General features: G+C 41.3%; 1 protein-coding gene across 16 annotated transcripts in view; it reads right to left on the bottom strand.

Annotated features, from left to right (window-relative positions):
* The window catches only part of ARHGEF9 (Cdc42 guanine nucleotide exchange factor 9), a 426,609-nt gene that overhangs the window by 31,770 nt on the left and 368,402 nt on the right, over positions 1 to 26,437 (bottom strand). For all 16 annotated transcript variants that reach the window (XM_061410327.1, XM_061410326.1, XM_061410329.1 and 13 more), the window contains one exon: positions 16,007 to 16,138. In XM_061410327.1, coding sequence (XP_061266311.1) covers positions 16,007 to 16,138 — 132 coding nt within the window. The remainder of the gene's footprint in view (positions 1 to 16,006; positions 16,139 to 26,437) is intronic.

Raw genomic sequence — 26,437 nt, 5'->3', positions numbered from 1 at the left:
CATTATTGACTACCCCAAAGTCTTTGACTGTGTGGATCACAACAAACTGTGGAAAATTCTTCAAGAGATGGGAATGCCAGACTACCTTACCTGCCTCCTGAGAAAGCTGTATACAGGTCAAGAAGCAACAATTAGAGCTGGACATGGAACAACAGACTGGTTCCAAATTGGGAAAGGAGTATGTCAAGGCTGTATATTGTCAGCAATTCCTGCTTACTTAACTTACATGCAGAATCCATCATGCTAATTGCCAGGCTGGATGAAGCAAAATCTGGAATCAGGATTGCCAAGAGAAATATCAGTAACCTCAGATATGCAGATGACACCACCCTTATGGCAGAAAGTGAAGAAGAACTAAAGAGCCTCTTGATGAAAGGTAAAGAGGAGAGTGAAAAAGCTGGCCTAAACTCAACATTCAAAAAACTAAGGTCATGGCATCTGGTCCCATCACATAATGGCAAATAGATGGGGAAACAATGGAAACAGAGACAGACTTTATTTTCTTGGGCTCCAGAATCACTGCAGATGGTGACTGCAGCCATGAAATTAAGACATTTGTTCCTTGGAAGAAAAGCTATGACCAACATAGACAGAATATTAAAAAGCAGAGACATTACTTTGCCTACAAAGGTCCCTCTAGTCAAAGCTATGATTTTTCCAGTAGTCATGTATGGATGTGAGAATTGGAGTATAAAGAAAGCTAAGCACCAAAGACTTGACGCTTTTGAACTGTGGTGTTGGAAAATACTCTTGAGAGTCCCTTGGACCAGAAGGAGATCAAACCAGTCCATCCAAAGGGAAATCACTCCTGAAATTTCATTGAAAGGACTGATGCTGAAGCTGAAACTCCAATACTTTGGCCACCTGATGCAAAGAGCTGACTCATTGGAAAAGACCCTGATGCTTGGAATGATTGAAGGCGGGAGGAGAAAGGGATGGCAGAGGATGAGATGGTTGGATGGTGTCACCGACTTAATGGACATGAGTTTGAGCAAACTCTTGGAGTTGGTGACGGACAGGGAGTTTGAGATGGACAGGGAAGCCTTGTGTGCTCCAGCCCATGGGGTCGCAAAGAGATAGACAGGACTGAGCGACTGAACTGAACTGATGTCATATTCCCCGGTCTTCCTAGGTGGCGCTGTGGTAAAGAACCTGCCAGCCAATGTAGGAGACCTAAGAGACATGGGTTTGATCCTTGGGTCAGAAATATCCCCCGGAGGAGGGTATGGCAACCCACTCCAGTATACTTGCCTGGAGAATCCCATGGATAGAGGAGCCTGATGGGCCATAGTTCATAGGGTCTCAGAGAGTTGGACGCGACTGAAGGGACTTAGCACACATATATTCAGATTCCCAATCCTAAGTCTTCACACTGCATGGTAAACAGAGCTTTTCTGTAGGGTGTGGAAAACTGTCTTTAAGGATTCTCAGCATAGCTCTGTCCATCTCAAAACCCTAGGTTGCCAAATACATCATGGTGTTCTTTTCTTTCCATAATGATTATGCACATAAATCATCTTGTAATCATATAAATCATTTTATTTATAATCAATCTCTAAGTTTTTGCATAGAGATTGGTTCTAATCCATTGGGTAATCCTGATATCAAGTTTACAAGAAAGATAGGTCTGCTATACAGAGTGGGACAATGTAGTTACAAGTCTGTTTCAGAGTTTGGATTCCTTTTACCATGCTCAAATTGGACAAGTTTGGTCCTGCCAAAATAATGGGGTGGCTCCTTGATGGTTCAGCAGGTTAAGAATCCATCTGTCTGCAACACAGGAGACACAGGAGATGTGGGTTCAATCCCTGGGTCAGGAAGATTCCCTGGGTCAGGAAGATTCCCTGAGTAGGAAATGGCAATCCACTCCAGTATTCTTGACTGGAAAATTCCATGGAGAGAGGAGCCTGGTGGGCTACAGTCCAAAGGGTTATAAAGAGTCGGACATGACTGAGCGACTAAGCATACATGCACACTCATGAACTAACTTCTATAATACCTAGGAACACTTTGTGAAACAATATGCATAAAAAGTTGGCCCTGTCAAACTAACTACAAAAGCAGGACAAGCTGAGGAGAATGTATCCATGTAGTCTACTTTGATTCTGTAAAGGCATGAAACCTACCTTACAAAACATAATACACATGCACATAGACCTGGACCACACAGCTAATAGGTGGGTACCCACCTGGCTAGAATATAGGCAGAGTCAACCCTCCCTCTATTCCTAACTTCAGCCTGCTGCTTCCTTTCCCTCTGAATTGGTGTGTCATAAACATTATTAGCCTTCAAAATCTTTAATAGTTTTCAAAAAGGAAAGGATGCACATGATCTTAGAGCTAAATTAAAAGCATCAACTGAACCTCCTATTGTTTCTCTAGGTATTTGAGGATAATAATGAATGACAGAGAATTCTGTCTTTGTGGCAGGGGAATAGGACTAGAGGGATGTGTCATTAAAATTCTCCCTTTTCCTGGTCTTTCTGGCTCCCCAGAGGGTTGAAAGTGAGCTTTCAGACATCAGATTAGTCATAAAGCTAAGTGAAGGGATGTGCTAGGAATGATTAAGAATGACCCACTGTTCAGAAAACCGACCAGAAAGGGTAGCTAAGGCCACTAAGCAGCACAGAATGGTGGAAAGAACATCAGTTAGAGTTTAAAGTTCTGAGTTTGAATTTTAGCTGCTTAATCTCCTAGCTGTGTGGTACTGGGCAAATGAATTAACCTTGCTAAGGCTCAATTCCCTCAACTATAAAACTAGGAGAGTCATATTTACCTTGTAAAATTGTTGTAAATCTCAAATCTAAACATGCAGTATCCAGGTCATGAGGCTAGCCTTACCTGATAAACATGGTGCTGAGCTTTCTTGCTTTCAGACCAGTGTTTCATAGATCTTAAAAACTCCTTTTGATAAATGTAAAAAACCCATTGCCTCCTTTAGTTCATTTGAACTTTCAAAGTAAGTTAAATATTGTGATAGAAAAGAAATCAAAGTCAAAGCAACTCTGAATGTTTTAAAATGTACATAGCTACCCCACTGTCCCTGGAAATTCCATAAACCCTTTCAGGGCAGGGGTGGTATTAGTGGTGGGTGGCAAATACTGTTTGCTACTTACTCACCAAAATCACAGATCTATACCTGGGCTCACACTACTATCCCCTCCCTGACCCAAAGAAGCCTTCTATTCCAGTCCTTTCAGACTTTAAGACCAAATTCACACATTCTTCTTCCTCAAAGAAACCTTCCATGACTGCACCCTCTAGATCACATCACTACAGTTTTCCTTTTCTGAACACTAGCACTGACTATGAAGACTATGAAGACACTTATGAAGACAACTATAAAGACTATGAAGACAACCAGCATTCAATTACCACCCTAGTGAATTTGCATTAGTTCTGTTTTATATGTTTTATTGCTAATTTTGTCTGTCCATTCAGGTTGTGCCCCGTACTGAGCTTTCCTTGGTTTTGCCTCATTTAGGAGTTATCCAGGGAAGGAAAGCTGATAAAGGCTCAAACATTTTTTCTGCTCAGCTTCCACACATAGCAAGGGGACAAAGCTCTCCTGGGCCCTAGTTGCCTGTGGGACTGCTGGGACTGGGATGCCCACATGCAAATTGTTAATGGTGATCTGAGTGCTTTCAAAGGCACATGGTGAATAGGTGCTCCCTACAGATGCTATTTCGGAGAAGGCAATGGCACACCACTCCAGTACTCTTGTCTGGAAAATCCCATGGACGGAGGAGCCTGGTGGGCTGTATAATCCATGGGGTCACTAAGAGTCGGACACGACCGAGCAACTTCACTTTCACTTTTCACTTTCATGCATTGGAGAAGGAAATGGCAACCCACTCCAGTGTTCTTGCCTGGAGAATCCCAGGGATGGGGGAGCCTGGTGGGCTGCCGTCTATGGGGTCGCACAGAGTCGGACACGACTGAAGCGACTTAGCAGCAGCAGCAGCAGCAGCAGCACAGATGCTATTTAGACTTCCCTGGTGGCTCAGACGGTAAAGCTTCTGTCTACAGTGTGGGAGACCGGAGTTCAATCCCTGGGTGGGAAAGATCTCCTGGAGAAGGAAATGTCAACCCACTCCAGTATTCTTGCCCAGAAAATCCGATGGATGGAGGAGCCTGGTAGGTTACAGTCCATGGGGTTGCAACGAGTCGGACAGGACTGAGTTTTCACTTTCACTTTCACAGATGCTATTCGGGTCTTCACAATTTCTCTGTCTAAATGGGGTTGTTTCTAACAGGATGGCCACCTTCCTCCTTTTCCTTTCTACTCATCCAAGTTGGAGGAGATTAAGGGAGCTAGTGCTTCTCTAGGATGGTCCTGGCACCTGCAGCCAAGCACTCTGGCCCTGGCTCTAGCCATGTCTCCAGCAAGGAGCTTATCCCCATCCCTGACATTACGTGATTGAAACAGCTGGGAGCTGTTTGAACTTGGCCTTACTGGGTATTCATGGGGTTTACTGAAATACTATAGTACATTTTGTACAAATGGCAGATGCTGCAGTCTGGGGAATGTAACTGTTCAGGATTGAAGTTTGCCTCACTTGCTTGTCAGCAAGGTTCTCCCTACCTCTTTTGAGGGGGCCCTGGCTACTCACCTGTAGCCTAACAACCCTGGCTTTCTCTTCAGATCCTGGGGAAGGCACATGGTGCTATGACTGGATTTGTCTTTATCATTATAACATTGCAGCATCTAGAATACATTCTTTTTTTAATTAATTTATTTTAATTGGAGGCTAATTGCTTTACAATATTGTAGTGGTTTTTGCCAAACATTGACATAAATCAGCCATAACGACAACAACGACAACAGTGAACACTTAAACAACAGACATTATGCAGCAGACACTACTCTAAATACTTTCCCCCCAGCTTTATTGAGGTATAAATAACAAAACTTATATATATTTAAGGTATACAATTTGATGTTTTTATATATGTATGCATTATGTAATGATCATCACAATCAAGTTAATTAACATATCCATCATCTCACATAGTTGTCTTTTTTTGAGATGAGAAAATACTTCAGATCTATTTTCTTAGCAAATTTCAATTATACAATACAGTGTTGCTAACTATAGTCACCATATGTATAATACATTAGCTATCCAAAACTCATTTATCCTACATAACTGAAAGTTTTTACCCTTTGACCAACATCTCCCCATTTTCCCCACCCAAATGAGCCCCGGCAACCACCATTCTACTCTCTACCTCTATGAGTTGGACTGTTTTAAATTCCATATATAAATGAGATAATATAGTATCTGTCTTTCTCTGCCTTATTTTACATAGAATAATATCTTCCAGGTTCAACCATGTTGTTGGGCACAGCAGGGTTTCTTTCTTTTTCAAATATTTAATAATATCACATTGTGTATATGTGTGTGTGTATGATGTTACCTTTATGTGTTCATCCCTTGGCAACTACACTTTGCATTTATTAACTTAAATCATCCTATCTTACAAGTTAGGTACTGTTATAATCCCATTTTATGAGAAACTGCGGACATAGAGCAGTTAAGAAACTTGCCCAGGAATAAAAGCTACCATTTATGGCATAGCTGGGATTTGAGTCTAAGATATCTGGCTCTAAAAATCTGTTCTTGTTTTAACCACTGTGTATACAGCCATGAAGTTAAAAGATGCGTACTACTTGGCAGGAAAGTTATGACCAAACTAGAGAGCATATTAAAAAGAAGAGACATTACTTTGCCAACAAAGGTCCATCTAGTCAAGGTTATGGTTTTTCCAGTAGTCATGTGTGGATGTGAGAGTTGGACTATAAAGAAAGCTGAGCGCTGAAGAATTGATGCTTTTGAACTGTGGTGTTGGAGAAGACTCTTGAGAGTCCCTTGGACTGCAAAGACCAGTCCATTCTAACGGAAATCAGTCCTGAGTGTTCACTGGAAGGACTGATGTTGAAGCTGAAACTCCAATACTTTGGCCATCTGATGTGAAGAACTGACTCATTTGAAAAGACCCTGATGCTGGGAAAGATTGAAGGCAGGAGAAGAAGGGGATGACAGAGGATGAGATGGTTAGATGACATTACCAACTCAACGTACATGAGTTTGAGTAAACTCTGGGAGTTGGTGATGGACAGGGAGGCCTGGCGTGCTGCAGTCCACGGGGTCTCAAAGAGTTGGACACGACTGAGTGACTGAACTGAACTGAACTGATACTGCCTCTGAATAAAAACGTCCTGAATGAATGATCACTGAATATTTACTGTGTGCCAGGCCCTATAACTGTATTACCTCATTTAACACTGAGATACAACACACTTGTACATGTACATGAACTTGCATGAGGTACAACAACATGCAACACTTCCTCGCATGTAGATACTATTCAGTTCAGCTTGATGATTCCCATTTTGCAAATGAGGGGATAATAAAAGGCACCCAGGAGGTGTCCAAGATTACATAGGTGATGGGAAAAAGTAAACTGGTGGTCTCTTGTCTGGCTCTAGAACCCATGACCTTAACATTATAGCTCACTGCATCCCATTCCTTCAAGTGATTCTCCTCAAATACTCCTGAGGTGAATTCTATCATCAGGTTGACTTGACGTTGATAAGAATAAAGACTTAAAGAACTGATGCAAGGTTAAGCAAATTAGTAAGAGATAGTAGAGTCTTGGACTCAAGTGTTCTTGTTTTAAATCCACTGGTTTTAAAGTAGAAATCTTTTTTTCTACTCTATTCCATCTCTGATGCATTTTTGAGTTGTTCCAAATGCCTCAACCTCCAAGTCTGGCCCTTTAGTTCATGAAAAAATGGTCCAAAGGCAGAAAGTTCCATGAACAGAAGAAATTATCTCTCCAGCATCCCTACATTCAATTTAGTTCCAATTCTCCCAGAATATGATGAAAGCAACAAAAAACTAAGCAGTTATGACGCAGGGGACAACAGAGCATGTCCAGACTGGCACAATTGATGAAAGATAGGGAAAAGGCTGTTTGTGGCAACAGCAGAGTTGTAACAATATTGGTGGATGATTGACTGAGGAGAGGGAAAAGGGGTTCTCTCTTCCTCAGTAAAATATGAAAGGGAAGAAACAAAAAAGGGTAAAATTTCTGGAAGCAACTAAATCATTTCCAATATAATCATCTCAGGAGGAAAATAACAAAAAAATTATTAAACACAATTAAATTCAGATAACAATTATATGTACTACTGTGGGCAAAAATTCCTGAGAAGAAATGGATTAGCCCACACAGTCAACAAAAGACTTCAAGATGCAGTACTTGGGTGAAATGAAAGTGAAAGGTGCTCAGTCATGTCTGACTTTTTGCAACCCCATGGACCATACAGTCCATGGAATTCTCTAGGCCAGAATACTGGAGTGGGTAACCTTTCCCTTCTCCAGGGGATCTTCCCAACCCAGGAATCAAACTGGGGCCTCCTGCATTGCAGGCAGATTCTTTACCAACTGAGCTATCAGGAAATCCTAGCACTTGGGTACAATCTCAAAAACAACAGAATGATCTCGGTTTGTCTCCAAGGCAAACCATTCAATATCACAGTAAGCCAAGTCTATGCTCCAACCACTAATGCCAAAGAAGCTGAAGTTGAACAGTTCTGTGAGGACCTACAAGACCTTCTAGAATCAACATCCAAAAAAGATGTCCTTTTCATCATAGAGGACTAGAATGCAAAAGTAGGAAGTCAAGAGATACCTGGAGTAACAGGCAAGTTTGGCCTTGGAGTACAAAATGAAGCAGGGCAAAAGCTAACAGAGTTTTGTCAAGGGAACACACCAGTCATAGCAAACACCCTCTTCCAACAACACAAGAGACAACTCTACACATGGACATCACCAGATGGTCAACATTGAAAACCAATGATGGAGAAGCTGTATGCAGTCAGCAAAAAACAAGACCTGGAGCTGACTCAGATCATGAGCTCCTTATTGCAAAATTCAGGCTTAAATAGAAGAAAGTAGGGAAAACCACAGGCCATCAAATCCCTTATGATTATACCATGTAGGTGACAAATAGATTCAAGAGATTAGATCTGGTAGACAGAGTCCCTGAAGAACTATGGACAGAGGTTTGTAACTATGTATAGGAGGCAGTGACCAAAACCATTCCAAAGAAAAAGAAATTCAAGAAACCAAAGTGGTTGTCTGAGGAGGCTTTAGGGGAACACATGTTTTAAAATTATTAAATTAAAAAAATAAAAAAAAAAAAAGAAAAGAAAAGGAGAGAAACAAAAGGCAAAGGAGAAAGGTAAAGATATACCAAACTGAATGAAGAGATCCAAAGAATAACAAGGAGAGAGAAGAAAGACTTCTTAAGCAAACAATGCAAAGAAACAGAAGAAAGGAATAGAATGGGAAAGACTAGAAATCGCTTCCAAAAAAATGGAGATATCAGGGGAACATTTCATGCAAGGATGGGCATGGTAAAGGGCAGAATTGGTAAGGACCTAACAAAAGCAGAAGAGATTAAGAAGAGATGGCAAGAATAGACAGAAGAACTATACAAAAAAGGTCTTAATGACTCGGATAAACACAAATATGTAGTCACTTTTCTAGAGCCAGACATCCTGGAGTGTGAAGTCAAGTGGGCCTTAGGAAGTATTACTGCAAACAAAGCCAGTGGAGATGATAGAATTCCAGCTGAATTATTTCAAATCCTAAAAGATGATGCTGTTAACAAGCTACACTCAATATGTCAGCAAATTTGGAAAACTCAGCAGTGGCCAAAGGACTAGAAAAGGTCAGTTTTCATTCCAATCTCAAAGAAGAGCAATGCCAAAGAATGTTCAAACTACTGTACAGTAGTGCTCATTTCATAAGCTAGCAACTCAAAATCCTTCGAGCTAGGCTTCAGCAGTACATGAACTGAGAAATTCCAGATGTACAAGCAAGGTCTAGAAAAGGCAGAGGAACCAGACGCCAAATTACCAACATTCATTGGATCACAGAGAAAGCAAAGGAATTTCAGAAAAATATCTATTTCTGCTTCATTAACTATGCTAAAGTCTTTGTGTGGACGACAACAAACTGCGGACAATTCTTAAAGAGATGGGAATGCCAGACCACCTTACCTGTCTCCTGAGAAGGCTGTATACAGGTCAAGAAGCAACTTTTAGAACAGGACATGGAACAATGGACTGGTTCAAAATTGGCAAAGGAGTATGTCTAGGTTGTATACTGTCACCCTGTTTATTTAATTTAGATGCAGGGTATATCATGAGAAATGCCAAGCTGGATGAACCACAAGCTGGAATCAAGATTGGCAGGAGAAATATCAACAGCCTCAGATATGCAGATAATACCACTCTAATGGCAGAAAGTGCAGAGGAACTAAATAGCCTCTTAATGAGGGTGAAGGAGGAGAGTGAAAAAGCTGGCTTAAAACTCAACACTCAAAAAAGTAATATCATGGCATTCAGTACCATCACTTCATGGCAAATAGATGGGGGAAAATTGGGAACAGTGACACAGTTTATTTTCTTGGGTTCCAAAATCATTGCAGACAGTGATTGCAACCAGGAAATTAAAAGATGCTTGCTCCTTGGAAGAAAAGCTATGACAAACCTAGACAGCATTTTAAAAAGCAGAGATATCACTTTGCCAACAAAGTATAGTCAAAGCTATGGTTTTCCAGTAGTCATGTATGGATGTGAGATTTGGACCATAAAGAAGACTGAGCACTGAAGAATTGATTCTTTCAATCTGTGGTGCTGGAGAAGACTCTTGAGAGTCCCTTGGACTACAAGGAGATCAAATCAGTCAATCCTGAGGGAAATCAACCCTGAATATTCATTGGAAGGACTGATGCTATTTGATGCTGAAGCTGAGGCTCCAATACTTTGGCCACCTGATGAGAAGAGCTTATTCATTGGAAAGGACCCTGATACTGGGAAAGATTGATAGCAGGAGGAAAAGAGGCCAAGAGAGGATGAGATGATTGGATAGCGTCACCTATTCAATGGACATTAGTTTGAGCAAACTCAGGGAGATACTGAAGGACAGAGAAGCCTGGCGTGCTGCAGTCCATGAGGTCACATAGAGTCAGACACGATTTAATGACTGAACAACAACAACAAGATGCAGAGGAGCAGAAACTTAAGTGATATCATAATGGACAAGAAAACAAAAAAAGGCTTATCTAAATTTTTCAAAACAAAAGTGACAAAGAGGGAAGCAGCAAAAGTTAAGGAAGGGATCACATAGTTAGAAGCCACTGGTGTCATTTTCCACCGAGTATAATGACCCTTAGAAAGCATCTTCATATATATATTCACACACATATATGCACACTCTGAAACAAGCTACACGTTTTTCAAGCTGTTATAAGTGGTGTACACAATCCCAGCTTCCAGTTAGGGAAATTTTAGCTTAACTTTTTGGGAATGAACAGAATCTTGAGAGCTGGATGAGAACTTATTAATAATAACTGGGCCAAATTATCTCAGGAGTCAGGTCTTTCAATCTCTCTTATACTATCTCTGGCAGAAAAACATCTAGCTCACTTGGTGGTACATCTAGCTCACTTGGTGGTACATCTAGTGATGGAGGGGCTTCCCCGATGGCTCAGTGGGTAAAGAATTCACTTGCAATGGGAAATGGAGGTTTGATCCCTGGGTTGGGAAGATCCCTTGGAGGAGGAAATGGCAACCCACTCCAGTATTCTTGCCTGGAGAATCTCATCAACAGAGGACTGAGCATGCATGCTAGTGATGGAGGCCTCACTATCTTACAGGGCTGATTATTTCTTTATTGGGTTGGGAGAAGACTAACAAGTACCTACTAGGTGTAAGGCCCTCTATCAGGCATTTTATATGCACTGATTTCATTTAGTCTTCACAATCCTGTAGAATAGCTGTTATCTCCATTTTACAGACAATGAAATAAAAGTGGAGGAAGTGAAAAGTCATTTGTTTGAAATCATGTAGTTAGGGAGTGCTGGAACTAAGGAGCCCAAAAATCTGACCATAAATTTTATGCTTTTTCTACCACTCCACATTCCTTCTATCTCCAAGGAAACCTTAGAAAGTCTGAAGCACCAGGCTAAAATCATGATATTTTCTATCTAGTGCAACCTGCTCATCAACTACTCTAGTTAATGGCAAGACAGAAACTGGATTTTATGTGTCATGATCTGCTGTTAGGAAACCAATGGTGAGTCCCTGTCACTGTACCTCCATTTAAATGTTCACCTCTGTTTGATAATCTATTATAGAATTCTGACAAGCTCAATGGGAATAATGACATAGAGGTTACTAATGAAAAGTCTGGAGCTAGCTTTCCTAGATTCAATTCCTGGCTCCATCACTCAATAGCTATGATATCACCTTGGGCAAATTATATTGGGTTGGTCAACAAGTTCCTTTGTTTTTTTAAGCAAAAATAAAAGATACATTTTTCATTTTCACCAAGAACTTTATTGAACAATATATTCAGGGTTTTGTTCCATTACCTTCTGTCAATTTTTAGGCAACTTCATAACCATATAACTTCTCTGTACCTCACTTTATATATATTTAAAATGGGAAAAATAATAGTACTTACCTCATATGTTTGTTGTGATGATTAAATTGAGTTAATGAAAATAAAGGTCTTAGAACAGAATCATAGAGGTGCACAGTGAATGTTAGTCCATCATTGTCAATCTATATTTTCTAGAATCTTTTAAATTTTGAAAAGTGGTACAACATGAACCGTGAACTTCCAGATGTTCAAGCTGGTTTTAGAAAAGGCAGAGGAACCAGAGATCAAATGGCCAACATCCACTGGATCATCGAAAAAAGGAAGAGAGTTCCAGAAAAACATCTATTTCTGCTTTATTGACTATGCCAAAGCCTTCCACAATAAACTGTGGAAACTTCTGAAAGAGATGGGAATACCAGACTACCTGACCTGCCTTGTGAGAAACCTATATGCAGGTCAGGAAGCAACAGTTAGAACTAGACATGGAACAACAGACTGGTTCCAAATAGGAAAAGGAGTATGTCAAGGCTCTATATTGTCACCCTGCTTATTTAACTTATATGCAGAGTACACCATGAGAAACATGGGCTAGAAGAAGCACATGCTGGAATCAAGATTGGCAGTAGAAATATCAATAACCTCAGACATGCAGATGACACCACCCTTATGGCGGAAAGTGAAGAGGAACTAAAAAGCCTCTTGATGAAAGTGAAAGAGGAGAGTGAAAAGTTGGCTTAAAGCTCAACTTTCAGAAAACGAAGATCATGGCATCTGGTCTCATCACTTCATGGGAAATAGATGGGAAAACAATGGAAACAGTGTCAGACTTTATTTTTTAGGGGCTCCAAAATCACTGCAGATGGTGACTGCAGTCATGAAATTAAAAGATGCTTACTCCTTGGAAGGAAAGTTATGACCAACCTAGATAGCATATTCAAAAGCAGAGACTTTACTTTGCCAATAAAGGTCCGTCTAATCAAGGCTATGGTTTTTCAGGTGGTCATGTATGGATGTGAGAGTTGGACTGTGAAGAAAGCTGAGCACCGAAGAATTGATGCTTTTGAACTGTGGTGTTGGAGAAGACTCTTGAGAGTCCCTTGGGCTGCAAGGAGATCCAACCAGTCCATTCTAAAGGAGATCAGTCCTGGGTGTTCATTGGAAGGACTGATGCTAAAGCTGAAACTCCAGTACTTTGGCCACCTCATGCGAAGAGTTGACTCATTGGAAAAGACTCTGATACTGGGAGGGATTGGGGGCAGGAGGAGAAGAGGATGACAGAGGATGAAATGGCTGGATGGCATCACCGACTCGATGGACATGAGTTTGGGTGAACTCCGGGAGTTGGTGATGGACAGGGAGGCCTGGCGTGCTGCAAGTCATGGGGTTGCAAAGAGTCAGACACGACTGAGAGACTGTACTGAATTGATAGTGTTTTGATAGATCTCCTGGAACACATGATTCTGTTGCATTTATCTACAGCAATTCTGCTGAGGACATCTGAGAATTATTTCAGTGCCCAATGATGTATATATTTTTAAATTATTTTAGATCACAAGCCCGAAGAAGGCAGAGCTGGCTGGCACAGAGCAGGGGATCAATAATTACAGCATGAAATTCAGAACACTGAAGTGTTTTCCTATAACTACAGATACTTTAGGTTTAAATTTCCCCTCAACAGGTTTATGCTCTTTTTCCATTGACAGAGAAGTTTTATGTTCCTCTGTTAATAGTAAATTAGTTATCCTTAGCAGGGAGCTGACAGAATATCATTTTTTTTCTTCTTTCTATGAACGGATCTTTTAAAATCATTGATATTATCTTAGAATCTTTAATAACTAACTTTTACCCATTCTAGGATTCATGAAACTAATATTTGTCACTCCTATTAAACATCCTACCACATATAAAATGTTACCTATTATCTATCCACTTGCTAGGGCCCCATGTTTCCTCTTCCTTTTAAAATATGAACTCATCAGAAAGCTTAGTGTAGTGACATTTGATTACTTAGCTTTCTTGTCCCCTTTCTTCCTTGTAAAAAGATTACTGTGTTCTGGGGCATTGTTTTTAAATCTGTGCCTAAGGTGAGTGCCTTACTCACCCAGTTCTAGTCCTGGCCCTTCTTCTTTTCCTTTGTATATTTCCTTTGCCAAAGGAATCTTCACCTTCAAAAGGCTCTGTCCATTTCTTCCAGCTCTACCTCATAAGGAAAGTCTTTTATAGCAGTGACAAGAAGTCTCTCAACCACTCAGCAGACAAAGGACCTTGTCTCTTTCTATACCTTATTTTGACTTCATGGTCATTTCTCAAAAGTTTACTCCCTATTTGCTGAATAGAAAGGTCTATTTTAGGTATCAAATAGAAATCCTCAACCATAGCCTCAACACAAGCATCATATATAGCTTTAATAGCCTTTGAAAAATCAAACTGTAGTTGCTCATGCTCTGAGGAACCAGAGTCAAGAAGGCCCAGGTATGTAGTTAGTGCCCTTTATACTCAAGAGTCTGAGTTAGCTTTGTTCTGGAATGCGAATCCACAGTTCTTATTAGAAAAAGAAGCCTCTCATTGGAATAAAGCTATGCTAGCTTCAAGGTTTCTCTTGTTTTTGTGATCCTCGTTGCCTGCTACCCCCATCCTGCCAGGTTGGCTTGCTTGAACCCCCAACCCTGCTTTGACTTCTGGTTTCTCCTTAATCACTGGCTCATACTAACTGGCCTGGAGCTGACTCTCATTCAATTTTATTCTTCTTCTGCCCCTTGCTCATAAATTAATCCCACTGTCCATCTTGTTTCTTCCCTTTATTCCTAGCCTTTGCCTCACTATTTTGTGTCCTGGGCCCTGGCACTGTCTCTTAGTTTCTTATATCTACATCTTTCCAGAGCTGAGTTTCACATTTTACTTAAAGTAATCTCAGCCTTGGCAGACAGGTACCCAGATTAACAGGGTCTGAGTTGTGCACAACTCTAAAATAAACCAGCTTCTTAATTGTTTTTCTGTGTCTCTCTATGACTGGTTGTTCTGAGTGTAAAAATGCCTCAATGGGAAGAATGGGCAGATGCCTATGGGTAACATGGCTGATATGCTGAGAATTTCCTTGGCTACCTAAATTAATGCTCAAAAATCTGTCTCCTGATTTGATGTAGGTCTAAGGAAGAGTTGGGGGTAAATAATAAGAGGGCTGGGTGCTTAGCCAAGTTCCAGATTCCTAAAAATTATCTCTTCCAGGGCCAGGTCAAGACCAAGGCAGTAACTATCTCTATTAACTAGCCAGCTATCAGTTCCAGAGCTGGTACTTAAAAGCTTATCCCCAAACACTGAGGAGGTTTCACTTGAAACTCAATTTGTTCTCTTAATGTACCATCAAAGGAAAATGAACAAAGATTTAATACAAGATGTGGCATACACAGAGAACAGCAGCTTAAAAACAAATGTGTGGTTCTTGTTCCAGGTTGAAAAAAAAGAAAGTCACTCAGTCGTATCCAGCTCTTTGTGACTCCATGGACTGTAGCCCACCAGGCTCCTCTGTCCATAGAATTCTCCAGGCAAGAATATTGAAGTGGGCTGCCATTTCCTTCTCCAGGTTAGAAAACATCAGTGTTTAACCTAATGTTTCATGACTTAGTATTCCCTTGCAAAGGTATTTTCTATGGGTGAGGAAGAGAACAAAGGGAGTGAATTATGGAGAAAGAGCCAAGGGTAGGATGGTGAATTTAGTCACTCTAAGCATTCTTTGGTTTTGCCCTCCTCTTTTACTTTCCCTGGTCCCAAATTCTTTCCAGCAGTCCTTGGAGCCAAAAGTTATCTGAACTCCCTATCCTAAGGGAGGAGGTAGAGGAAACAGTATCCAATTTGGAGGAATCAGGCTGAAAACATATGCCACCCTCCTACCTGCCAAGGAGAAGATACTAAGAAACAAACACTCATACTGAGTTAATCATAAGAGTAAGACATTTTCTCAAATGAATTAAAGAGAAGGGAATGTAAAGGAGAGCACAGTTGAGAGTTATAGGGATGTGACTCACCTTATAGAGGAAATGGGTAGGGGAACAGAGAAACTTCCTATTACAAAGGTACCTACCTGTAAGGGTAAGTTAGGACGTCCTGTGTTGTTTCCTAGGGCAGTAAGGGCCAGATGGGCAAAGCTATTAGAGAATAAATGGGAGGAGGTACTCAGGGAAGCCACTGTTCACAAACTAGGATAGAAATATTACAATATTTTTAGGAACTGGTACAGATCAGCAGTGTAGTCTATCAGCTCTGGGTGGAAGAGAGTGAGAAAGATCACCATGAAGAGCAGGAGGGAAAAGTGTAAAAAATATGCCAACACAAAATTTACGAATTTCAGAGTTTCACAGCCAATAAGACAGCACTGCCTGTGATGTCAAGGCATACCACTGATGACATGGAATTGCTGCCGATTTCCTGTGTTGTTCTTGCCTGGCAGGGTTGCCCAACTCATTTGGAGCAAGGGATGACAGTGAGGAAGGGTCTGGTGCTCCTTAGGTGACCATCTCCCTCAGGGAAGAAAGGGGTATGGTTACCTTCTTGCAGAGGACCATCTGGTGGTCAAACAGGAAGAAGACTCGCTGCTGGTTGCGGCCATAGGGCTGGTAGATCCAGGCCATCTCCCCAGTGTAGATCAGCTCCGAGCTCCTGTCTAGGATGTCCTCGCCCTGGAAAGAACATATGATAATGAGAGGCAGCCAGGCAGGAAGCATGGCATCTTCATCTGCCTGGAGGCACCTAGAGTTGACTATAAGCTGGGAAATAAGCAGGACAGAAAGGGACTAGTAAGGAAGAAGGATTGGAGGGAGGGATCCCTGGGAGTCCCTGAAAGGCTCCATGAGTTATAAAGACCCATAGTCTTGTTTACTCTGAAGTCAAATGAGCCCCACTACCCAGGACTGCTACAGTCCTTCTTTACCAGTTGCTCTCTGGCCACAGAGCCACCAGCTGCCTTGAGATGTCTCTCTCTCTCTCTCTCTCATATTCTCCCTCTCTTTTTTTTTTTCTATGAATCTCTCTTTCCGTCTTAATCTTTCATCCCAGTTCTAGACTTTAAGTCTCTTTCTTGTACCTGAAGAGTAAAGCCTGAGCAGGTGTAAGAAGTCGCTTTGGTTCCTAGACAAGTAAAACAAGACAAGGAGGGATAAAGAGGAGATGATTTTTGAGGGAGAGAAAGGGAATCCATTCACCCTCTTAAAATTGTGTTTCCTTCTTTTCTCAGTTCATTAAAATATACTGATTAAATAGGAAATTTTATCACCACATGCTACCTTGGTCTGATATCCAGAAAGCCTGAATAACTTGCTTATCTTTCTTGCTATGTAGAATCAGACACACACCAAAAGCCCCATCAAGACACTTAACTCTTAGCTAATTCTATTCCACAGTTTCCAAGGGCCTTTTATTTGTGGGAACTTGATATGTAGGGGTGTATGTCAGATGCCAAGCCATATCTGGCCCTGTTCTTAAGGAGTTTACACCTCAGCAGAGGAGTCTACTACAGGTATGCTCAGAACTTGTGGAATGCAAGGCAAACTATGGGGACAAAGAGCAGTGGCTCCATGATTCAGGAGAGTTAATGCTTACTGAGCACCTACAGGGGTCAGACATCATGCTACATACTTTCACTCTGTCTTTTGTGCATCACAATAGCCCTGGGAGGTAGATAGTCTTGCTATCATCTGTATATTCTGAAGGACAAAGAGGTCAAGTGATCAGCCATGGTCACCCAGCTAATTAGCCAAAGATTCATAATCCAAACCTAAGTCTGCAACTCCAGAAAGTGTGCTCATTTTTGCCAATACATTATATTGTCTCTAGGCCAAAAAGGCACTGAAGGGTCAGTCCCTTTCTCTCTCTGGGTGTCAGTTTTTCTAGCTGTTAAATGAGGTATGTGAGGATGATCTCTAAGCTCCTAGCTGCTGCTGCTACTGCTGCTAAGTCACTTCAGTCGTGTCCCACTCTGTGCGACCCCATAGGCGGCAGCCCACCAGGCTCCCCCATCCCTGGGATTCTCCAGGCAAGAATACTGGAGTGGGTTGCCATTTCCTTCTCCAATGCTAGCCCTGACACTCTAATGCTAAGATCTCAGCCTTGCACCAAAAAGTTTCAAGTCAAAGTTAGACATGGAGGGTCCTGCATTTTCCTGGAAACAATCAGAGGCAAACAACCTGGGCAAAGCAGTGGCACAAAAAGAGGGGTAGCTAGAAATGTTATTCTTGAGCATACCACTTTTTTTTCAGTCTAAGAGATAGGAAGAAAAACAGGAGCTCGGTGGAAATATTTTCTAATAATACAACCTCAAAAAGAAATCTCAGTGATACTAATGTGACTCCAGACCACAGCCTAGGAACTCCTTGGAATTTTGATAAACATTCCTCCTTGGCGGGCCCACATACTAACCCAGAACTTCTGGAGGCCCAGGATTAGGAAAAAAATCCTTGAGAGTGTGGGGGCCATGCAAGGTTTTAGTGTTGGAGGGGTGGGAAGCTGAAAGTGGTACCACTCATCCATGCCCCAACTTGAGGCAGGCCAGGAACATGTATTAAAATCCATTTTAAACATGTATGAAGTGAAAGAAAGGTATAAAGGGGGCCAATGCTATACAAAGATGTGCAGGATGACTTTTAAAGGCACAATTTGCTAAGCTGAAGATGATCAGACCAAGGGTACTGCTCATTGCCATCTGGTCCACCCACTCTACCAGTGAGGAGTACCCCAATTCTATCAATTGTATTCTAAGTACTTGCCATGAGTGCCACTTGGTGTCTTTCTACCAAGAAGGAAACTTGAATAAATACACCTCTGTGCTCACCAAGCTGACTGTTGTCAGGTAACTCTCTTATGTTCTCTGTTCCTCAGTTTCCTCATTTAAAATGATGATAATATGACCAACCTCATCTGGCTGTTGCAAGAATTATATAACATACAAAGTGCTTAGAAAAGTGTACTTTTCTAAGTGTACTTTCCACATAATGATAGCTATTATCTTGAATATTACTGTGTGCCCCGAATCTTGTGCCACATGCTCCTATTTATACTCATAACCCAATAAGGGATGTACTGTTTAGTTCAGTTCAGTCACTCAGTCATGTTTGACTCTTTGCAATCCCATGGACTGCAGCATGCCAGGCTTCCCTGTCCATCACCAAATACCGGAGTTTACTCAAATTCAAGTCCATCAAGTCGGTGATGTCATTCTACTGCTGTCCCCTTCTCCTCCTGCCTTCAATCATCAGGGTCTTTACCAATGAGACAGTTCTTCACATCAAGTGGCCAAAGTATTGGAACTTCAGCTTCAGCATCAGTCCTTCCAATGAATATTCAGGTCTGATTTCCTTTAGGATTGACTGGTTTGATTTCCTTGCAGTCCAAGGGACTCTCAAGAGTTTTCAACAACACAATACAAAAGCATCAGTTTTTTTTTGGCACTCAGCTTTCTTCATGGTCCTATTCTCACATCCATACATGACTAGTGGAAAAACCATAGCTTTGACTAGGTGGACCTTTGTTGGCAAGGTAATGTCTCTGCTTTTTAATATGCTGTCTAGGTTGGTCATAACTTTTCTTCCAAGGAGCAAGCGTCTTTTACTTTCACGGCTGCAGTTACCATCTGAACTGATTTTGGAGCCCCCCAAAATAAAGTTTGTCACTGTTTTCATTTTTTCCCCATCTATTTGCCATGAAGTGATGGGACCAGATGCCATGATCTTAGTTTTCTGAATGCTGAGTTTTAAGCCAACTTTTTGACTCTCCTCTTTCACTTTCATCAAGAGGCTCTTTAGTTCCTCTTCACTTTCTGCCATAAGAGTGGTGTCATCTGCATATCTGAAGTTATTGATATTTCTGTCAGGAATCTTGATTCCAGCTTGTGCTTCATCCAGCCCAGCATTTCTCATGATGAACTCTGCATATAAGTTAAATAAGCAGGGTGACAATATATATCCTTGCCATACTCCTTTGCCAATTTGGAACCAGTCTATTGTTCCATGTCCAGTTCTAACTGTTGCATCTTGACTTGCATACAGATTTCCCAGGAGACAGGTAAGGTGGTCTGATATTCCCATCACTTTAACAATGTTCCACATTTTGTTGTGATCCACAGTCAAAGGCTTTGGAGTAGTCAATAAAGCAGAAATAATTGTTTTTCTGGAACTCTCTTGTTTCTTTTATGATCCTATGGATTTGGCAATTTGATCTCTGGTTCCTCTGCCTTTTCTAAATCCAGCTTAAACATCTCAAAGTTCTCAGTTCATGCACTATTGAAGCCTGTCTTGGAGAATTTTGAGCATTACTTTGCTAATGTGTGAGATGAGGGCAATTGTGTGGCAGTTTGAACATTCTTTGGCATTGCCTTTCTTTGGGATTGGAATGAAAACTGACCTGTGGCCACTGCTGAGTTTTCCAAATTTGCTGGCATGTTGAGTGCAGTAATTTAACAGCATCATCTTTTAGGACTTGCAATAGCTCAGTTGGAATTCCATCACCTCCACTAGCTTTGTTCATAGTGATGCTTCTTAAGGCCCACTTGACTTTGGACTCCTGTATGTCTGGCTCTAGGTGAGTGATCACATCTTGATGGTAACATGGGTCGTTAAGATCTTTTTTGGATAGTTCTTCGGTGTATTCTTGCCACCTCTTCTTAATATCTTCTGTTTCCATTAGGTCCATACCATTTCTATCCTTTATCGAGCCCATCTTTGCATGAAATGTTCCCTTGGTATCTCTAATTTTCTTGAAGAGATCTCTAGTCTTTCCCATCCTATTGTTTTCCTCTATTTTGCATTGATCACTGAGGAAGTCTTTCTTATCTCTCCTTGTTATTCTTTCAAACTTTGCATTTAGATGGGAATATTTTTCCTTTTTTCCATTTCCTTTCACTTCTCTTCTTTTCTCAGCTATTTGTAAGGCCTCTTCAGACAACCATTTTGACTTTTTGCATTTCTTTTACTTGGGGATGGTGTTGATCACTGCCTGCTGTACAATGTCATGAACTTCTATCCATAGTTTTTCAGGCACTCTATCAGATGTTATCCCTTAAATCTACTTGTCACTTCCACTGTATAACTGTAAGGGGTTTGATTTAAGTTATACCTGAATGGTCTAGTGGCTTTCCCCACTTTCTTCAATTTAAATCTGAATTTGGCAACAAGGAGTTCATGATGTAAGCCACAGTCAGCTCCAAGTATTGTTTTTGCTGACTGTATAGAGCTTCTCCATCTTTGGCTGCAAAGAGTAAAATCAATCTGATTTTGGTATTGACCATTTGGTCATGCCCATGTGTAGAGTCTTCTCTTGTGTTGTAGGAAGAGGGTGTTTGCTAAGACCAATGCATTCTCTTGGCAAAAGTCTATTAGCCTTTGCCCTGCTTCATTTTGTACTCTAAGGACAAACTTGCCTGTTACTCCGGGTATCTCTTGACTTTCTACTTTTGCATTCCAGTCCCCTATGATGAAAAGGACATCCTTTTTTGGTATTAGTTCCAGAAGACCTTGTAGGTCATCATAGAACTACTCAACTTCAGCTTCTTCAGCATTAGTGGTTGGGGCATAGACTTGGATTACTGGGATATTGAATGGTTTGCCTTGGAAACGAACAGAGATCATTCTGTCATTTTTCAGATTGCACCCAAGTACAGAATTTTGGACTCTTTTGTTGACTCTGAGGGCTACTCCATTTCTTCTAAGGGATTCCTGCCCACAGTGGTACATATAATGGTCATCAAAATTAAAATCACCCATTCCAGTCCATTTTAGTTCACTGATTCCTAACATGCCGATGTTCACTCTCGCCATCTCTTATTTGACCAGTTCCCATTTACCTTGATTCATGGACCTAACATTCCAGGTTCCCATGCAATACTATTCTTTACAGCATTGGACTTTATTTCCATCACCAGTCACAAACACAAGTGGGCATTGTTTTCACTTTGGCTCTGTCTCTTCATTCTTTCTGGAGCTATTTCTCCACTCTTCTCCAGTAGCATATTGGGCAACTATGACCCGACAAGTTCATCTTTCAGTGTCATATCTTTTTGCCTTTTCATACTGCTCATGGGGTTATGGGGAAACAGTGGAAACAGTGTCAGACTTTATTTTGGGGGGCTCAAAAATCACTGCAGATGATGATTACAGCCATGAAATTGAAACACACTTACTCCTTGGAAGGAAAGTTATAACCAACCTAGATAGCATATTGAAAAGCAGAGATATTACTTTGCCAACAAGGGTCCATCTAGTCAAGGCTATGGTTTTTCCAGTGGTCATGTATAGATGTGAGAGTTGGACTGTGAAGAAAGCTGAGCGCTGAAGAATTGATGCTTTTGAACTGTGGTGTTGGAGAAGACTCTTGAGAGTCCCTTGGGCTGCAAGGAGATCCAACCAGTCCATCCTAAAGGAGATCAGTCCTGGGTATTCATTGGAAGGACTGATGCTGAAGCTGAAACTCCAATACTTTGGCTACCTCATGCGAAGAGTTGACTCATTGGAAAAGACCCTGATGCTCAGAGGGATTGAAGGCAGGAGGAGAAGGGGATGGCAGAGGATGAGATGGCTGGATGGCATCACCAACTTGAGGGACATGAGTTTGAGTGAACTCCAGGAGTTGGTGATGGACAGGGAGACCTGGCATGCTGTGATTCATGGGGTTGCAAAGAGTCGGACATGACTGAGCAGCTGAACTGAGCTGACATTGGGTTCTCAAGGCAAGAATACTGAAGTGGTTTGCCATTCCCTTCTCCAGAAGACCACATTTTGTCAGAACTCTCCACCCTATCCTGTCCATCTTGGGTGGCCCTATACAGCATGGCTCATAATTTCACTGAATCAGACAAGGTTGTTATCCCTGTGATCAGTTTGGTTAGTTTTCTGTGATTGTGGTTTTCATTCTGTCTGCCCTCTGATGAATAAGGGAGGTACTGTTATTTACTCCTAAACCAATGTCAGAGAAATTAGAAGTAATATGGCCACAGTGGAAGAATATAGGACAGAGTCCCTCTAATTGTCATGCTTTAAACCATCAAACCACAGCAAAATAATGATCCCATAATGGAACAACCAGCTGCCTTGGAAGATTTCTAAGGTGGGAATGTCAAGTATGAGGTTCTGGGGCCAGTGCTGCCACCAACTCACTTCCTTAGGAGGTAGCTTAATTACCATCAATCTGCTTCTTCATTTAAACAATGTGGCTAATACAAAAGTTTCTGTTTAACCCACTTTACATGGCTGCTTGAGAGCATCAAATCAGTTCATGTAAGGGAGAGAGACCTTAGAGTTTAGAGCTCTCTTCTTTGCCCCTCTGCCCCACTTGCACCACATAGTTCTTTGCCTTGACCCCTCGAGTGCAATCACTTCTTACCTCCTCTTCCCCTACATGCCTTCTATTTTCTTCTATTCTTCCATGATTTTGCTCTTCCTAGGACATATTCGCCCTCACTGGATAGCCAAGGCCACATCTCATTCATCTCAATATCTCAGTTTCTAGCACCTCATTCTAATTACAGGCTAATTATCTTGTGTGGGGCTGTGCCCTGAGAACATCAAGGGAGAGAAGGACAAGGGAAATGCTATCCTTCTCATAGTTTATTTTTGATTCTTCCTGCTGGCAGGAGGGCATGGAATTAACAAATACATTCAGCTCCACATTTTATCTAATGGTCCCAGGAGCATGCTTCATCCAGTCACTTTAGCTTTTAAGTAGATGTTTTTGCTGCCTCCATCACATTGGGCTTTTGTGTTTCCTCTAAATTCTTTGGATTCGGAACTCCAATGGTAAACTAGAACATGCTCTTGAGTGTTGTACAACCAGGCTGTTGAGGGGAGGGGTGTTATGAACAAGTAATCACAACTACACACAATCAAGTTCCTACATACAAGCTGCAAATTTGGGATCCTGGTAAAAATCTCCAGAAAAAAATAAAAAAGATAAAAAGAAGCTGTCAGGGATACGCTCCTTCTCCCTTCCCTTCAAGTGGATCTAATGCATGTGAAGGGTAGCAAAGTGACAGCTTAACCAAATACCAGCATCAGAGAAATTAGAAATAGAAATTTCCAAGAAATTGTAATTCTTGGGTGCAGGTTCTTCTTCCTGCTGCTCCCCTAAGCTGTCCAAGGGACTTATTATTTAGAAGTATAGGTGATACTGGTACTGACTTTTAGGAGCCCTAGAGGGTGAGGCAGAGCAGGGGGTACTCGAAGAATTCTAAGCCCCATAGGTTGACATGGAGAAGGATGGTAACGGGAGGTGGGCAAAAAGACCCAGAATGTTCATGGAATAAGTTAAGGGAGGGCCAGGTGTGGATATAATACAAGATGTCCTGCTCTCCAGCCAAATGCTCTGATTTATTGAGAAGGCAAAAATTGCTATTGCCTGTATACTACCAACTGTCCACCCTTTTTCCTAATTTCTCTTCAAGTGATATTAAGCTCTGAAGGTTCCTTCTATGACTGTTCTTTTTCATTTGACAAATTAAACTTGAATTATTCTGTAGATGTTTTTAACAGCTACCTTGTTTTTCCAAACATCTGGAGGAGGTAAGGGAGTGGCAGAAAGAGAAAAGCACTGCTTCATTTTCTTGATATGCAAGGCTTGTCCACAGCAGCCCGCACCAAGCTGGCAAGCTGGCAGAGCTTCTCTCTGCCTGTTCAACTGCTTGGGTAGGTGGAATATACAATGAAAGGAACCAGTGATCTTGGACCACCTAAGCCAAGAGCCAACCAGCCATGGAACAGACACATCCTGTTTCTTTCTGGGGGAGGCCCCGGCACTCATCCACCTTTAGCCTTACTGGGATTTGGATTTCACCCCACCCCCAAGAGAGTTTTCCTCTCTTTCTTAGATATGGACACTTTACTGCAGAAACAAGTCCCTGTAATATCATAAAAGACAGCAACTGGGCTGCAGGAAGCAGAAGGCTACAAGAGTATGTGGTGCAGCAGTGAAAAGAATACCCTCTTAATTGAATTATTCAAAATGGAAGTATTTAAACACTTTTGAATTTACATCTATCTTTTGTGTTTACTTTTTAAAACAAAGTGCTTGTATTTGTATCTCCAAAAAAAAAAAAAAAAAGAATTTGGAGACTAGATTCAAGTTTTAGTTTTGTCATTGACTTGCTATTTGGCCTTGCTGAGAAATAGGCTTCTCAGACTTTCACCATCATTACAAGGTGTGCATGTGTATGCATATGTGCATGTGCATGTGTATGTTTATGCACACACATGTGCATAAGCATGACCAGGGTTGTTGCTCAGGGAATTCACTAAAAGCCCTAGTGACACTGACATTCTAGAAGTGTTTAAGACTAGTTATGGTACCTTGATTGAAACTTTGGGCCTGGCTTCTGAAATGTACCCAACAGGCCTTGCTAAAGAAAAGCCTTCCTAGAGTGCAACCTCTCTGCATCTGGTAAGTTCCACAGTGACCACAGAGTCTGAAAAGTTAACCACAAAGAATTTTTCTTCTAACTAACTTAGATAAATAAGGGCTTTTTCAAGCAGGGTTGTGTGGGCTTAGATGAGATTAGAGGACAAATCAATCATGCTTACAAAAGAGGGAGAGAGTAACTGCCTCCTATCAATCCTACCTCAGATTTGCCTTTTTGTTTCTCACTCCCCCCTGACCTATAGACATAAAAATATAAAATTCTTTCTGAGATGCTGAATCTCTAAGTTATAGTTCACTGCTTTCAAGTTGGGTGTGACTGAAGCTTCCTGAGCAGGGCAAAGAATTTCAAGCTATTCTTAGTATTGTATGACCCCAGATGCAGGGACTGGAGGCTCAGAGCACATGAAGGAATTAGAAAGTATTCCAAGTAGTGGAAAGGGGAAAAATGTTCCATGGGATAGAAAGTCAATTGCTTAGAGGAGAACATAGGCAAAACACTCTCTGACATACATCACAGCAGGGTCCTCTATGACCCATCTCCCAGAATATTGGAAATAAAAGCAAAAATAAACAAACAGGACCTAATTAAACTTAAAAGCTTCTGCACATCAAAGGAAACTATTAGCAAGGTGAAAAGGCAGCCTTCAGAATGGGAGAAAATAATAGCAAATGAAGCAACTGACAAACAACTAATCTCAAAAATATACAAGCAACTCCTACAGCTCAACTCCAGGAAAAATAAATAACCCAATCAAAAAATGGGCCAAAGAACAAAATAGACATTTCACCAAAGAAGACATACAGATGGCTAACAAACACATGAAAAGATGCTCAACATCACTCATTATCAGAGAAATGCAAATCAAAACCACTATGAGGTACCATTTCACGCCAGTCAGAATGGCTGTGATCCAAAAGTCTACAAGCAATAAATGCTGGAGAGGGTGTGGAGAAAAGGGAACCCTCTTACACTGTTGGTGGGAATGCAAACTAGTACAGTCTCTATGGAGAACAGTGTGGAGATTCCATAAAAAACTGGAAATAGAACTGCCTTATGATCCAGCAATCCCACTGCTGGGCATACACACTAAGGAAACCAGAAGGGAAAGAGACATGTGTATCCCAATGTTCATCGCACCACTGTTTATAATAGCCAGGACATGGAAGCAACCTAGATGTCCATCAGCAGATGAATGGATAAGAAAGCTGTGGTACATATACACAATGGAGTATTACTCAGCCATTAAAAAGAATACATTTGAATCAGTTCTAATGAGGTGGATGAAACTGAAGCCTATTATACAGAGTGAAGTAAGCCAGAAAGAAAAACACCAATACAGTACACTAATGCATATATATGGAATTTAGAAAGATGGTAACAATAACCCTGTGTACGAGATAGCAAAAGAGACACTGATGTATAGAACAGTCTTATGAACTCTGTTGGAGAGGGAAAGGGTGGGAAGATTTGGGAGAATGGCATTGAAACATGTATAATATCATGTATGAAACAAGTTGCCACTCCAGGTTCGATGCACGATACTGGATGCTTGGGGCTGGTGCACTGGGACGACCCAGAGGGA

Source organism: Bos javanicus, chromosome X, assembly GCF_032452875.1.
Source record: "Bos javanicus breed banteng chromosome X, ARS-OSU_banteng_1.0, whole genome shotgun sequence".
In the NCBI taxonomy this organism is placed as follows: domain Eukaryota; kingdom Metazoa; phylum Chordata; class Mammalia; order Artiodactyla; family Bovidae; genus Bos; species Bos javanicus.
This window is presented reverse-complemented; position numbering and strand designations above follow the sequence as displayed.